This window comes from Odontomachus brunneus, unplaced genomic scaffold (assembly GCF_010583005.1).
Source record: "Odontomachus brunneus isolate Ranch 3 - 2012 unplaced genomic scaffold, Obru_v1 Obru_scaffold_005, whole genome shotgun sequence".
In the NCBI taxonomy this organism is placed as follows: Eukaryota; Metazoa; Arthropoda; class Insecta; order Hymenoptera; family Formicidae; genus Odontomachus; species Odontomachus brunneus.
Window position 1 is genome coordinate 4065288 of NW_022639455.1, and position 13766 is coordinate 4079053.

Below are 13766 nucleotides of genomic sequence, written 5' to 3' on the forward strand. Positions count from 1 at the left end.
TAGTCCCAAGAAAGTAAATTCTCCCATTGGTCATTGGAGTAACAATGTGAACTCTTCATGAAGAATTTGATGTCCGCCTATCAGATAGCGAATTGTAGATTTTGACAACACTGCGTGTGCAACGTGCATTTTTGACACACCTCGCTTCAGTCATCACTGAACCGATTTAATTACGCTATGTGGAGGTTAGGAACTGTTTACCTGTTAAATTTACATCAGGGAGACCGTAGGCGAAGCATGATAGATATTTGAAGGCGAGAGGGATAGATATTCTCTTGGGAATCATGTTTTTCCCCGTAGGATGGCCACGGGTCTTAAACGCTAGTGAGCCGAATAAAATAAATGCCGTAGTGTGCAACAGAGACAAAATTCTCTTTGCCGTTCTCACCACGGATTCTCTCACCATCTGGTACTGCAAAGTACGTAATTTAGGTTCAAAGGCATATTTTTTACTATTTATGTTGTAATTTTGGAATTCTCTGTTAATTGTTTTGTGTATGCACTTGTTTATGAGGAAATTTATGTTGTAGCCTTGTGTACCAGTAGTATTCAGCAGACGATCTGAAGTCTCCTTACAAAAATATGGTTGGAATGTTTTGATACAATGGAGGCCAGATTCTAGTATGTTGGTTGTTGCGACATCAGATAGCTATTTGTTGTTCTACCGACTCTCAGACAGCAATCCAGAAGGCCGAGGACTCTATGAACAACGAGACTCACCAGTTACCAGTTTAAAACGAGATAGTGCAGAATTGTTTATCAAAGAAGTCATTCCATGTCTTGTCTTAAATTTTGTAAGTGTTATTGTAATAATTTATGTATTATTCTCTCTTTCTATTGTATACATTTAGGAGAGTTTTAAAAAAACCAGTAAAAGAAGAGAAAAGATGTTGCCAAAGTTTTATAAAACTAATTAAATTATTGTTATTAGGAAAAGTCAGCTTGGATTGATGGTGGTATTAGTTCTTTAGTTTGTATACGAGATGAACTTATGATAGCGACCAAAACTAGCCATGTAGTACGCTACAAATGGGATGGCAATATGAATCGTGACTATTCCTTAGATTTGAGACGTATACCGTTCAGTATTGATCAACAAATGTCTACTGTAGCTGTGCCACTCACAGAAAACAATATTTATGTCACTGATATTGAATATTCGCCTCTTGTTGGAGGTTTTGCTATTGTGCTTAGTGACGGCAGAGCTGCGTTTCTTACTGCTCAATCCCTGAAATTTGATCCTAATCAAGTGCAAGGAATTTGGGCTCGAGATTTGGATGACGCAACTTGCGCAGCTGTTAATCATAAATATCGACTAATTGCCATTGGTAGGGAAAAGTAAGTGTGATATACAGTGTTGTTTGCATATTTGTAGATGTAACTTAAAATAAGCTTATAAAGTTTGAGTTATAAGGAGGTACAATTTTATATAATTTATATTTTAATTACAAAATTATAGAAATTATTGGAGTATTTATTTTCATAAATCTTTAGTATGATAATAAAATATAGCATAAATTTATTATGAAATGTAACTGTACTTTTACAATACATTGATATAACTTGTATATCTTCGCACTTGCAGCTCTGAAGGTGTTGTTTATTATGTCGATGAAACTACAGGAGGTTTAGAGATGTCACATACATTGAGCCTGTCCTCCAAAGATTACCCAGGCCGACCAGGTAGTGTCAGGTGTCTTAGATGGACGCCTGACAGTTGTGCTATTGCTTTAGCTTGGGAAGGCGGCGGCCTGGCGTTGTGGAGTACTTTTGGTGCTTTGTTACTCTGTAGCTTAAAGTGGGATTACGGCCTAAGAGTGGATCTGACACATGACAATCCTCTGCACATTCATACGATGGAATGGTCGGCAGAGGGTTATCAGTTATGGATGCTGCGAGAATCTCCAGGACCTTCTGTTACCGAAGAGAATGGGAACGAAACTTATACCAATGGAAGTCGCTCTCTCATTCAATTAGATTTCGCTAAAAGTCCCCTGACGATCAATCCCTGCATGGGGCATCACGGACATCTGTATCTTCAAGGCGAGGATAGACTGTATCTGAACTTAGGCGCCGGGATATCCTCGTCAGCTTCGGGCTTTCATCTTGCCACTGAAATGCCTAACGACAGCATGCTTCAGACACTCGCTGGTTGCAAACAGTGGCTTGTTGTACCTATTCCAACTACATATAGCGGTTCCAATTGGCCGATTCGAGTAAGTGTTTATCATCGCAGTTTAATTTACATTATTGATAATTGTATGTTTGAGAAAACAGATGTTTAGTATGTAATATACATTTTTAGTGAACTTCGTAAAATTTAATTTTATCAGTTTGCTGTTATACATTTTATTGCTGTTTGATACAGTAATGTTGACAATTGCGTATAAAATATTAATGAAGGAATCTGTCTTAAGTTTTACTTTTCTAATATATGTTGTATTATATATTTGTATGTTTTTTGTGACAGTATACTGCAATAGATAGCGAAGGCTTGAGCCTCGCGGTTGCAGGTCGAACCGGATTAGCGCATTATTCTCTACCCTCAAGAAAATGGAAGTTATTCGGCAATGAGACGCAAGAGCGAGATTTCATAGTGACTGGTGGATTACTATGGCACAAAGGATATCTGATAGCTAGTAGTTATTCCATCCTGGACGATAAGGACGAGATCAGAATTTATCCACGAGATACGCGTCTGGATAACAGCTACGTCAAAAGTATTAGAATGCCATCGCAGGTGTTACTACTTAATACTATGAAGGACAGTCTATTGACGTTTTGTGCTAATGCACAGATCAGTATCTACGATATGGTGATGCAAAAAGATGTTGGTAAGTGGAGGCTTTCCGTGTGAAATTGTTTTTAAATCAGAAACAAATTAAACTTTTTTTTTTTTAACAAAACTGAAATTTTTGAAAAACTTCCCGTATCGCTTTCGTATTATTGCGCTGATAACAGCAAAAGCAGCAAGTAGTTGTTAAAGAAATAAAAGAATCGTGCGTTGTCTATTATTTTAGAAGCTGGAGGCATCGAGTTAACGAGAATACAGACTGTGGATATCAGCGGACTGTGTGTACATCCTGCTTGCGTGGTAAGCGCCACATTGACTACGATTCGCGCGGAGACCGCCGGCAGTCACCCTCATCCTGAGAGTCTCTTATTAAATGTATCCGGTCGTCTTCTCATGGTTCAACGGGAACATTCTACGGATAGTTCAGACGTTGCGTTCACGTGCAGCGCACCGACAGTATTAGCATCCTACGTCGAGAATGTTTGGGTTCCGTCGCGCTCTAGAAGAGACAAGCCGCATCTGACAGAGGCTTTGTGGCTGTTTTGCGGAGCTCACGGCATGCGAGTCTGGTTACCGCTTTGGGTACCACGTAATCATCAAGAGAAGGCGCACGCCTTCATGAGCAAGCGCATAATGCTGCCTTTTCACTTACGGATTTATCCGCTAGCGATACTCTTCGAAGACGCAATTCTACTTGGAGCTGAAAACGACACTGTGTTATTCACGTCGGATACTAACTCGCCCTTTTCACTGCCCTTCAATCTGTTGGAACTCACGGTATTGTTTTTATTCTTATTATATCTTAAAAATGTTCCAATTTAAAAGTTTCGAAAAGTAACATTTACTCAAAATTACTTTCACGAGTTTTGTTGTAAAGGAAATATTTATATAAGATTAGGAAATTTCTAAGATATAAAACAGTAAAAATGTAATATAACTCTTTTTCATTTCTTTCTCTTATATTTTTACTGTTTTATATCTTAGGAATTTCCTAATCTTATATAAATATTTTCTTTACAACAAAACTCGCGAAAGTAATTTTGGGTAAATGTTAGTTTTCGAAACTTTTAAGTTTACTATTCTTGTTATTTCTTTGACGTCGTCGTTCAAAAATGATATTTTTATATTTCAGAGCCAAGTATATCTGCATCAAATTCTGCGCCAATTAATACGTCGAAACTTAGGTTACCACGCATGGGAAATAGCGCGCTCGTGTTCCGCACTGCCGTATTTCCCGCATTCGTTGGAGCTGCTACTGCATGAAGTCCTGGAGGAAGAGGCGACGAGTAAGGATCCCATTCCGGATGCTCAGTTGCCGTCCGTCGTAGAATTTATCCGCGAATTTCCCGGCGTTTGGGCGAGAGCTGTCGTACAATGCGCCCGGAAAACCGAGATTGCTCTTTGGCCGTATCTATTCTCCGTCGCCGGTCCTCCGAAGAAACTGTTGCAAGATTGCTTGCAACGTCAACAGCTCGACACCGCCGCTAGTTACTTGATTATCCTGCAAAATTTGGAACCATCTTCAGTCAGCAGACAACACGCTACATTGTTGTTGGACGCCGCGTTGGAGCAAGGTAGATGGGAACTATCGAGGGACCTCGTGAGATTCCTCAGAGCGATCGGTAAATACTTAAATTTACACTTATAACAATGAGTAAAGTGTGTGTATAATTTTTAAAAATCTATATCTCGGGGTCGTCAGATCCGAACGACGTGGAGTCACCGCGTACATCGTGGAGCGGCAGTGCGAAACTGGGTGGCCCTCCGCAGACACCTCCGCTTTCTCCGCACGAAGACGATCTATCCTTGGTCTTGGGCACTATGCAAGTCTCAAGAAGCCGCAGTTACAGTACTACAGTTACACCCAAAGTGCAATCCGAAAAAGATATCGCGCCGTCCTCCATGCTCGAGAAAACCCGGAATGTCGTTATGAGACGGAAGAAATCGGTGCCGACGGTGAAAACTGAAAAAACTGAGAATAAGTAATTATTACGCTTTCTTAAACTACTTTACATTTCAAAAATCTACTTAAAGTAATGTCAATATATTAAATATGGCAAATTTTTTTATTTCCCAGGGAAGGATCAGCAGAGGAGTTCTTCATCGATGTCATCTTGCAACGTCACGCTCGACGTCTTCTTTCAGCTCGCCGCTTGACCGATTTGGGTAGGTTCGCGGCTCGTCTTGACTTTCATTTAGTCACTTGGTTCGCCCGAGAACGTGACAGAGCAGCGAAAGTCGACGACTACGTGGGGACTTTGAAGGCGGTCCACGAGGATTTCGTATTTCCATATCCGACTCTTTCGTTACCGACTCTACAAAAATTTCGTAGATCCAGTCTCACATCTTTACACTCTGTGATGTCTGATGACGAAACGTTGTCGCCAAATTTAAATGTTGATCTACCCGACAGTGGATATACCAGTCTTCCAAGTGGTAGGCCACCGTATACAACGCTGGTCTCACCCGTCGCCAGTTTAGAAACGCAATTTCCGACCGCAGAAGCTAAGTTGACACCGAATCTAATACATGGTAAGTCATAACTTTCATTTAGAAGAAGAGTGTACATTGATTTCCACTTAGACGAATTTTCCTGCGAAGTCGCGAGTTTCTGTATCTCTATAAATAATAGATTTTCAAATATGTAAACATTATATTCATGTTTTGCCCAATTATAAAATTCCAGATGCCAACAGTGTTCTTAGCGATACCAGCACGATTTGGAGGGACGATGCAGAGTCTATCGTTGGCTCTGTATGTTGGGTTTCACCGGAATCAGTAGGACCCACGGACATCCAGTCAACTTCGTTAACCTCTGCACCAATCGGTCGAGCCGAAGTACAGCTCAGGTACTAATATATGCACATATCTTATGTGTCGTTATAAAAAGTATGAAAAACCTACTAGGTCTAATATTACGACTGTTTCTTATATATTCTAAATCGTTGCAGGTATTTGCTGCAACTCTTTCTCGAAGGTTGCTGTCTAGGATGGGCTGCTGTAGTAGCAACCGTTCTTCGCGATGGGGCAGCCATGGCTAGAACAGTGAGAACAGCACACGCACCGATGCAGACTATCGATTCTGTAATCAATTTGAGAGACGGATTACTCACGTTGACTAAGTGGTCTCATTCAGAATGGTATATATCGTAATAGTTTATATTAATTACAATAATTGCTTCCATTTTCCGAAGATGATACTGATCGTATGTTTCAATTACAGTTTAGGATACCGTCCATTCATGTCCAACATACAATATCAAATATCGCTGTTGAATAGACTGATAATATCAAAGCAGCAACAGGAACAGGAACAAGTACCGGAGAGCCCTTCGCCGAGTCCGGCTCCATCGGCTGGCAGCAATCAGCGCGGAACTCTCTCTCGCTCAAGACATTCGTCGATCAGTCATACTTCCAATACAGCTCCGTTAGAAGAGGAACGCACGCATGAATCATCCTTGACTGTCGAGGAGTCGGCGTTCCACGGAAGCTATAATAATCTCAATGTTAAGGAGGACATCTCATCACAGAATACCTGCACGATCTCTTAAGAGTGCCTTACGAGGCACCACGGCTATTTATTCCGTCGTGGATTCTATGTACCAAAAGGAGACTCCTCTCTCCGTTCGAAACGTCCGTTCTATAAGTTTTACATACATACAAAGGATTCTGCTGGACTACGTTATAAACTGAGATTCCGCGTATCATTCTCTCTTTGTAATTATCGTTTCGAAGAGGATTTCACGTGATACATCGCTCGAGGCGCGATGATTCCTGTAACGCGACAATATTCTACAAAATTAGTATTATTACTAGCCTCCCGATTGGTATAGGCTATTTCCAGAAGTCCTTATAATTAAACAAAACCTCGAAAACTTGTAAATAAGGCTTCGAAGGATTTTTTATTCACTTTACATCACGCAGAGATTTTGAATTGTACAGGGTGAAATATGTAAGAATTAGTAACGCGCACGTGTATATAAACGTTCACTGTATTATTGTTAAAAATATACTATGCGTCGGGGAAAATGAGACTCGGAATGCAATTGTGCTCGATGATTGCGATGTAATTTTGCCGTGGCATAAGAGCACATACATGCACGAGAGATGCGCATTAGCTCATTCTTGAATTATGAGCAATAGCGAACAGCAATATAACGAAACCAATGAACAGCGGTTCAAAGACATTAAATCAAAATTGGTGCGCCAACAGGTCTGATATTACAATGATAATTATGTAATACAAAGCGACGCGAAATATTAATAAGCTATTTGTATATTGTAACATAGATAGTCATTTAAAAATATATGTTATATTTTCCCATAAAATCTTCTTCTTCGTTGTTAGGGATTATCGAAGAATACAATAGTTCGTCGACGGTTTGACGAACATATTAAAAATGTATTTGCGTGCAATTAATCGAATAGTCGACGAATCATTAACGTTTGATCTATATCGATCGAACTTAAATTCACTTTCGCGCTAATAGTCGTGTTCCATATTCCGACAAGTTATTGTGGGAAATGTTTACTTCACAGGTATTTCATATGTATTACGCGTGATATTTCCCCGTCGATCTATGACGTCGATTTTCCTCTATAAAAGACGTAGTTACTCAGTCGCTATAAGGAAAGTCTACCTTTATCCTGTGGCATAATTAGCGAAAGGTGGCTTTCGTGTCGCGGTTGAAAGTATGTATTAATAATAACTTTCAGGGGTCGGGTCGTCAATTATCTAATTCCCCGCTGGCATTTCTACGAAATTGCGTACCAGCGAATCTACATTTTACAATTCCGACTTTACGTCTATCGAGTCCGTAGGAGTTCATCTGTCGTAATGAGGAAAGAAACGACTCTTGGGAACGGAAAAGGAGAAGGACAGTGAATATAGTAAGAAAGAAAATGCGCAATTCTTTTTCGAGAAATTCTCAAAACTTGTAGAGAAAAAATACGTGCGGATTGACAAGACCTTGTTCCTTTGATTATAAATTCTCTAATGAATATTTTAACGAGTCTCGTTGAGTAATTCAAGAAGAGAAATCAATAAAAACTATTGATAAATATATAAATCTATTGTAATTGTCGCGGATAATAATACGATAGAATGATTTTTAACTTGTAATGCTAAAAAGAAAAGAAGCAAGAACAATCAACAAGTAATTCTCGAAATGCTTCGGAATTTTGTTTCATAAAATAATGAAAAAAAGAAATGTGATCCTTTATGCTGTGACATCATCTTGTGAATACAGACGAACAACAAGTATCAAGGACGACAGATCTATATAGTACACAATCAAAACTTATAATACATGAAACGAAATGTCAACAAACATTTACGCCCAGTGGCTGACATAATCTCGCACTGTGAAGACAGGTTTCGTTTCTAAAAGGAAAATCTATGTCCCGTTTGAAGGAATTCGGTGAAACTCACGAGTAATACGAGGGCCTCTCACATGTCATTGCCCTCCGTGCCGTGGATAAACGAAGTACGTCGAATAACGAAGCAACGTTATTTTCTACTGTTTTCTTCGAGACACAACGGATCAACCGACTACTTCCAGGTGAGAAAAATATCTAAGAAAAATAGTCCTGATTGAAATCGTTTAGCAGAGATTACTGTCTTGTCAACTTTATTACATAGTGAAAAAGCTTTTTGAAAGTATCAGATTGATAACAAATATTATAAAAATCATCTCGTAACTATAAGTGCAAGTCAAATTTATATATATGTATATATATATAATTTCATTATATATATATATATATATATATATATATATATATATATATATATATATATATATATATATAATGTATATAGTAAATTATATAGTATATATATAATTTTATTATAAATTTTTGTCTTTATTTATTTTATTAATTTAGAAATAGATATTTTCATTGACAATTCACTGATAATCTTATAACTTGATGCAAAATGTGAAATAAATGGTTGACTTTTGTGGTCTTTGTTACTTAATCGGTCTATTATATTGCGTTTCATTGATCGATAAATTGTCAATACCATGTCTACGATGCGCATGAAACTTTCGCTTATTCGGCCTTATCGTTTATTCTTTGTCGGTTTATGAAGACACACGCAATGAATGTCATTATCTATGCTGTTGAGCATTTAGAGCAATCAAGGATGCAATCTTATTCGGTGCGGTGATTTGACAAAACGTGCGTAAACAAACGCGCTTCTTTTACGCGAGTATTAAGAGGGCATTAAGAATTCCCGTGTGGCCGAGTATCGCGATTATTATTTGTCACCTTAATACGCGCGCTCTTAACGTAGAGTACACAATAACGCTGCTGAGGACTTTACAGCGTAGTATCATTATATTCGTATTTTAACACCTTGATATTCGTGTGTAAGCAACAAAATTGCAATCTATTTCTATTTTCCTCGTTTTTCTGGTTTTCCTCGTTATTCTATTTAAGGAAAAGTTATTAATGTTTTGCACGATCAATGGGCGATTGGCTAACGTGCAGTTTTCGTAAAATTATACACATTCGACCGCGTCGTTATATTAACCATACGGTTGTAAATCTGTCAAAATCACTGACGCTAAACGGCATCATTATAGTAATTTGAATCAAGAAATACAGAAGAACTATATTATCTGTAAATCAAAGTTTTTTTAAAAAAGAAAATTGAAAAACCAAAAAAGAGATTGTACAAACTAATGTGTACTATTTAATCCCATGCAGCATAAATGTTTGAGAGACATCTTAGAGACATTTGAAAGATATCCCATATAGCACAAATCTCTAAAAGACTTCTTAAAGAATTCTAAAAGTATTCTGGAAGATTTGGAAACTCTTTTGGAATTTTATAAGAAGTCTTTTAGAGATTTGTGCTATATGGGATCTTATTTGTTTCAGATATCTTTAGGATATCTCTCCAAAACGAGAAATTTTAGACATTTATGCTATTAATGGGATACATTAGATATTCTCGTATCATAGCAAAAAAAAAAATCACGAAGTGTATGCGGAACAAGCGTGTCTCATCGGTAAACTAGCGCGTTTCTTGTGGAAACAATACGCACCAATAAGTCGTTACACGTGGAAAATGTTAACGAGAATCAGCTCGCGTGATCATTGTATGTATTTTCGCGTACGAACGATAAGCGAATGCTTATAAGAAAGCACATGCAATATGTCGTGGCAACGAAGATACCGTGATCGTTAAGATTATTACAATTACTGTTTCGCTCGACGTGGCTTTTTGAGAATGACGCACATTCCGCGGAATATCTCGGGGATTCCTTTCACGTTTTCCCATTAAAATTCGCGATTTCCATACGTATTTCACACGAATGGTCGATTGTGTGTCAGTGCATTGTGAACATTGAAAAAAAACATCTGCTATTTGTAATTATAATCACATAGAGAAATAATTATTATAAATTATGGTCAAAGAAACTATTTTTCTTTCATTAAATTCTATTACTATTATTGAATATTATTGAATATTATATTAGTGATGATAATGTTATATGCATATTACTATTACCATTTTTATGTTAGAAGAATCAGAGACGGTTGGAGCCAAAAATAGTTATAATTTTAATTAAGCCGACTATTTTTTCTCTCATTATGTCAGTCACAATCGTGTTGATGTGAATAACATTGGCTAAATTATAACTCAGTAACTAATTCATTTCACGAAATTTTAATTTTAGAAGAGAGCTATAAAACTTTCGTAGAACTACAAATTTTACTACAATTTTCTTGTGTCTATTCAATAAACAAATTCCATTCCATAATAAAATAAAAATAAAAATTTGTTGTTTTACAAAAGTTATCAGTTTCCTGACGCTCTTGTCAATTTTGCGAGTTAGGTTTCCTAAGTTGGTCGTCGATAACACAGACGCGTGCTAATTAACAGGTTATCGATATGAAACTGATAATTTGCGGAATTAATCGCCAGCTGTGTGCACAGGCGTGTGCGTGATATATGCGCATTCGGTTGTGTATCTTTCACGTTAGGAAAATCCCTCTCCCTCTCTCCCTCCCGTGAGACGGATGACGTTTGCATGTCGCGTTGGGTAACGCTGCGGCTCGAACGCATCGTTGTTATTGCGTGCGCAAACGAGGTGGTGCCGCGCGGCATTCGATGCGTCAATTCATAAATCGAATGTATACGTGATATGCCTTGTCTTTCTAATTCTCGAGCGATGTAGGTACAGCCGCGGGAGAAGACGTGAGTCGAATGCCTGCGGATCGGCGACAAACGAAGCTCGTAAATGTTTTAGGCGAGTATGCTGGAAAATCTCGCCGACTTTTGGGCTTCGCCTACGATATATGGAATAAGCTTGCAGTAAGAAGTAAGAGTAGGAATAAGAAATAAAAACAATTTATTTCGCTTACGCGTCTATACTCCAGTCCCCTTACGCCGAAAGTCTTTCTGTCAAGTAAACTTCCAATGTAAGAGAACTAGAATTCAGATGTATATATAAATGAAATAAATTAATTTTATTTCTTACTCTTATTTTTACTTTTTATATACTAAGCTTACTCCATGTATTGTAGACGAAGCTTTAAATAGCGCGCAGCCACGCACAGGCGCGCAAATCTGTAGGAAAATCTCGTTGGGACGCCAATCCCTCGCGCGACAAAGTTCTCGGCTCATAAGTGAAGAAGTGCTTTGAGAACGTTGGGAGCGTCGAGGAGCTTTGCGAATAATGCCATTGTTTAATTCGTCAACAATTTCGCGCGGCTTCCTCCGCAACTATTATGCAAAATATCAGTTCTTTGAAAGCCATATATTACGTTGTTTGCACGACGCGCCGGATTCCAAGGCGACTGGCTTAATCGCTGTTTATGGGCGAAATTCGGAGCACGTGCTTTCGTTTGACACGCGTTAATTTTCTCGTGTCTGTACGGCGAGATGTGCAAGGGTATGCGGTATGAGATATCGCCTAATTAGAGTGATCGATTAGATTCACGTGCTTCAAATCGGTCCAATAATCTGTAGATTAGAGGAGCGACGACGTCGCGTGTGTCATATAAAAGTTGCTCCCGGTTAGTTACAGGCGTAATTCCGCTTCGAAACGAGAGCTAAGAGAAACGGCACTGCACGAAGTGATAACGGAACGAAGTTTCTTTAGTGAACTTTTGCTGGAGTGGACAAACGAAACTTTATTCGTCCTTTAATTTCACGAGGATCTTACTTGGACAAAGACTTCGCGATCTCCAGCTCATTTGCGAAGATACTTAATACGGCTAATTTAGAAGACTCTCCTTCACAAATCATCTCGTATTTTTTTCTTTCTTACATTTTTTTTACATATTGATAAAACAGACTCAGTTCGATAATGTGAACATAGAAAAGAAATTTTTGCCGACACTGGTAGCGAGCGTGTTAATGATGAAAACAGAAAAGAAACAACGAAGATCTACCTCGACGTTCTTCCGTAAATATTGTTATTTAAAACAAAGACTCTTAACCGTCTTCCTTTTACAACAATTACGAATTGTCTTGCATAGAGAATTGGCGCGAATTGCCGAGGAAATAGTGTAAAAAAGGACTTACCTTGGTTGGTTTTATCTACTCGCTTACTTATCAATTGAAAGCAAGCATGTGACCGATTAAAACGTCGCAAAACAACGGGATTACCTTGGAAGCCAACTGCTGGCGCGCGCTTATTTCCCGCACAGGTTTGGTCGCGGGAGATTTCACGGAATATTTATATATTGCATAATTCACGTAAACGTAAATGTTTAACGAAATTGCGAACACGCACCTGTTACACCAGCCTTCTCGTGGTTCTCAATATTTTTTAATGCGCGGTTCTCCTTTGCTTTCGTAACGTTATATTCTACGGAATCCGAAAGCGCAACTTTTCAGTGAATTCACGAATTTTTAGAATTTTTAATATTGGCGCACACAGTTAACTAATTAAAAGATTAGACACTATTTTTAATTAACAGTCGCTTATCATTTATGATCTTTTATTGGCAACTGCTTTTAAAGCATAGCTATTAATACGATTAAAAATTTTTCTGGTCTCCGTACGTGTACAAAAAGATTGAGCTCTCTGTCGACGTAAAATCCGCGTGAAATTAAACGATGAATAAAGTTCCGTTAGCCTCTCCTTTCAAGAGTTTGTTTACTCTCAATCGATTGATATTGATATAACACAATTCCTGTCAGAAACAAAGAGTTACTTCGGAAAAACGTAGTATCTCGAAAAATTCGCGAATTTGCAGATTTCCGATATCTTTCGTATAATGATAAGAACGCGAAAAGTTAAAGTCATTGATACACATTCGTGCCCGGCGAAATCCTCGCGAAATCCTGACTTACGTCAGAGACGAGAATTCACGGTAACGTTATTTTGCGAGACGCTACAGCAATACACTCAAATGACCTGTGAATGATATTTTAATTGAATATTAACATTCAGCTGTCAGATACCCGCTCACTTAACGATTGTTAAAACGCGTCGAACTTAACCACTAACGATGATTTACGATCGCAGTATCAATATTTATCGCAATGAACGATCGATCGCAGATACTACAGGTACTGGGGCAATTAATCATTGAGATGATACAACACATTCCGTGGAAATATATCACGTCGATGGGCATCAGGGATTCCCAACCTGTTGGAACGTTCCGAATAATTAGCCGGTGTATTGTACAAAGCCACGCTAATGCACAAAATTAAAAGACAATTTTAAGTGTTAAAACACCTACGATAACGTCGCGTTATGAGCGACGTTTACTATTGTTCTCGATATATTAATGCTCAAAAAATGTTGTATAAAAGATCCAGAAATAATTCTTCTGGATAGAGAACCTTAATTGCGTACGATAAATATTAGAACTTCTAATTCATAGGAATTAGAAGTCAATATATTTTTAGGTAATTGAACGATTAGATGATGATTGAGAGAGAGAGAGAGAGAGAGAGAGAGAGAGAGAGAGAGAGAGAGAGAGAGAGAGAGAGAGAGAG

At 38.2% G+C, this 13766-nt stretch overlaps 2 protein-coding genes and 1 long non-coding RNA gene across 3 annotated transcripts in view; 2 read left to right on the top strand and 1 right to left on the bottom strand.

Annotated features, from left to right (window-relative positions):
- The first annotated feature begins 109 nt into the window (after positions 1–109).
- Positions 110–7123, top strand: LOC116848531 (guanine nucleotide exchange factor subunit Rich). Its single transcript, XM_032824722.1, has 12 exons — positions 110–419; positions 531–794; positions 932–1338; positions 1586–2216; positions 2471–2834; positions 3021–3571; positions 3927–4416; positions 4497–4776; positions 4872–5326; positions 5481–5643; positions 5746–5934; positions 6018–7123. The coding sequence occupies exons 1-12, from the start codon at positions 285–287 to the stop codon at positions 6343–6345; spliced, it is 4257 nt and encodes a 1418-aa protein (XP_032680613.1). The 5' UTR covers positions 110–284; the 3' UTR covers positions 6346–7123.
- On the bottom strand, positions 4163–6105 carry LOC116848550. Its single transcript, XR_004378981.1, has 3 exons — positions 5965–6105; positions 4525–5876; positions 4163–4295 (listed from the first exon to the last, which is right to left on the bottom strand). It is a non-coding gene; the product is annotated as an uncharacterized LOC116848550 (long non-coding RNA).
- A 1015-nt stretch (positions 7124–8138) lies between the features above and the next one.
- The window catches only part of LOC116848540 (sodium-independent sulfate anion transporter), a 25028-nt gene continuing 19400 nt past the window's right edge, over positions 8139–13766 (top strand). Inside the window, exon 1 of the mRNA XM_032824741.1 lies at positions 8139–8355. The gene's annotated coding sequence lies outside the window, so the exon portion shown is untranslated. The remainder of the gene's footprint in view (positions 8356–13766) is intronic.

Bases quoted from the DNA above. Each gene is read 5' to 3' on its own strand.
- LOC116848531 (XM_032824722.1), top strand. From the start codon at position 285: ATGTTTTTCCCCGTAGGATGGCCACGGGTCTTAAACGCTAGTGAGCCG. The intron at 3,572-3,926 runs GTATTGTTTTTA...TTTATATTTCAG, and splicing joins TCAATCTGTTGGAACTCACG to AGCCAAGTATATCTGCATCA. The intron at 4,417-4,496 runs GTAAATACTTAA...CGGGGTCGTCAG, and splicing joins GAGATTCCTCAGAGCGATCG to ATCCGAACGACGTGGAGTCA.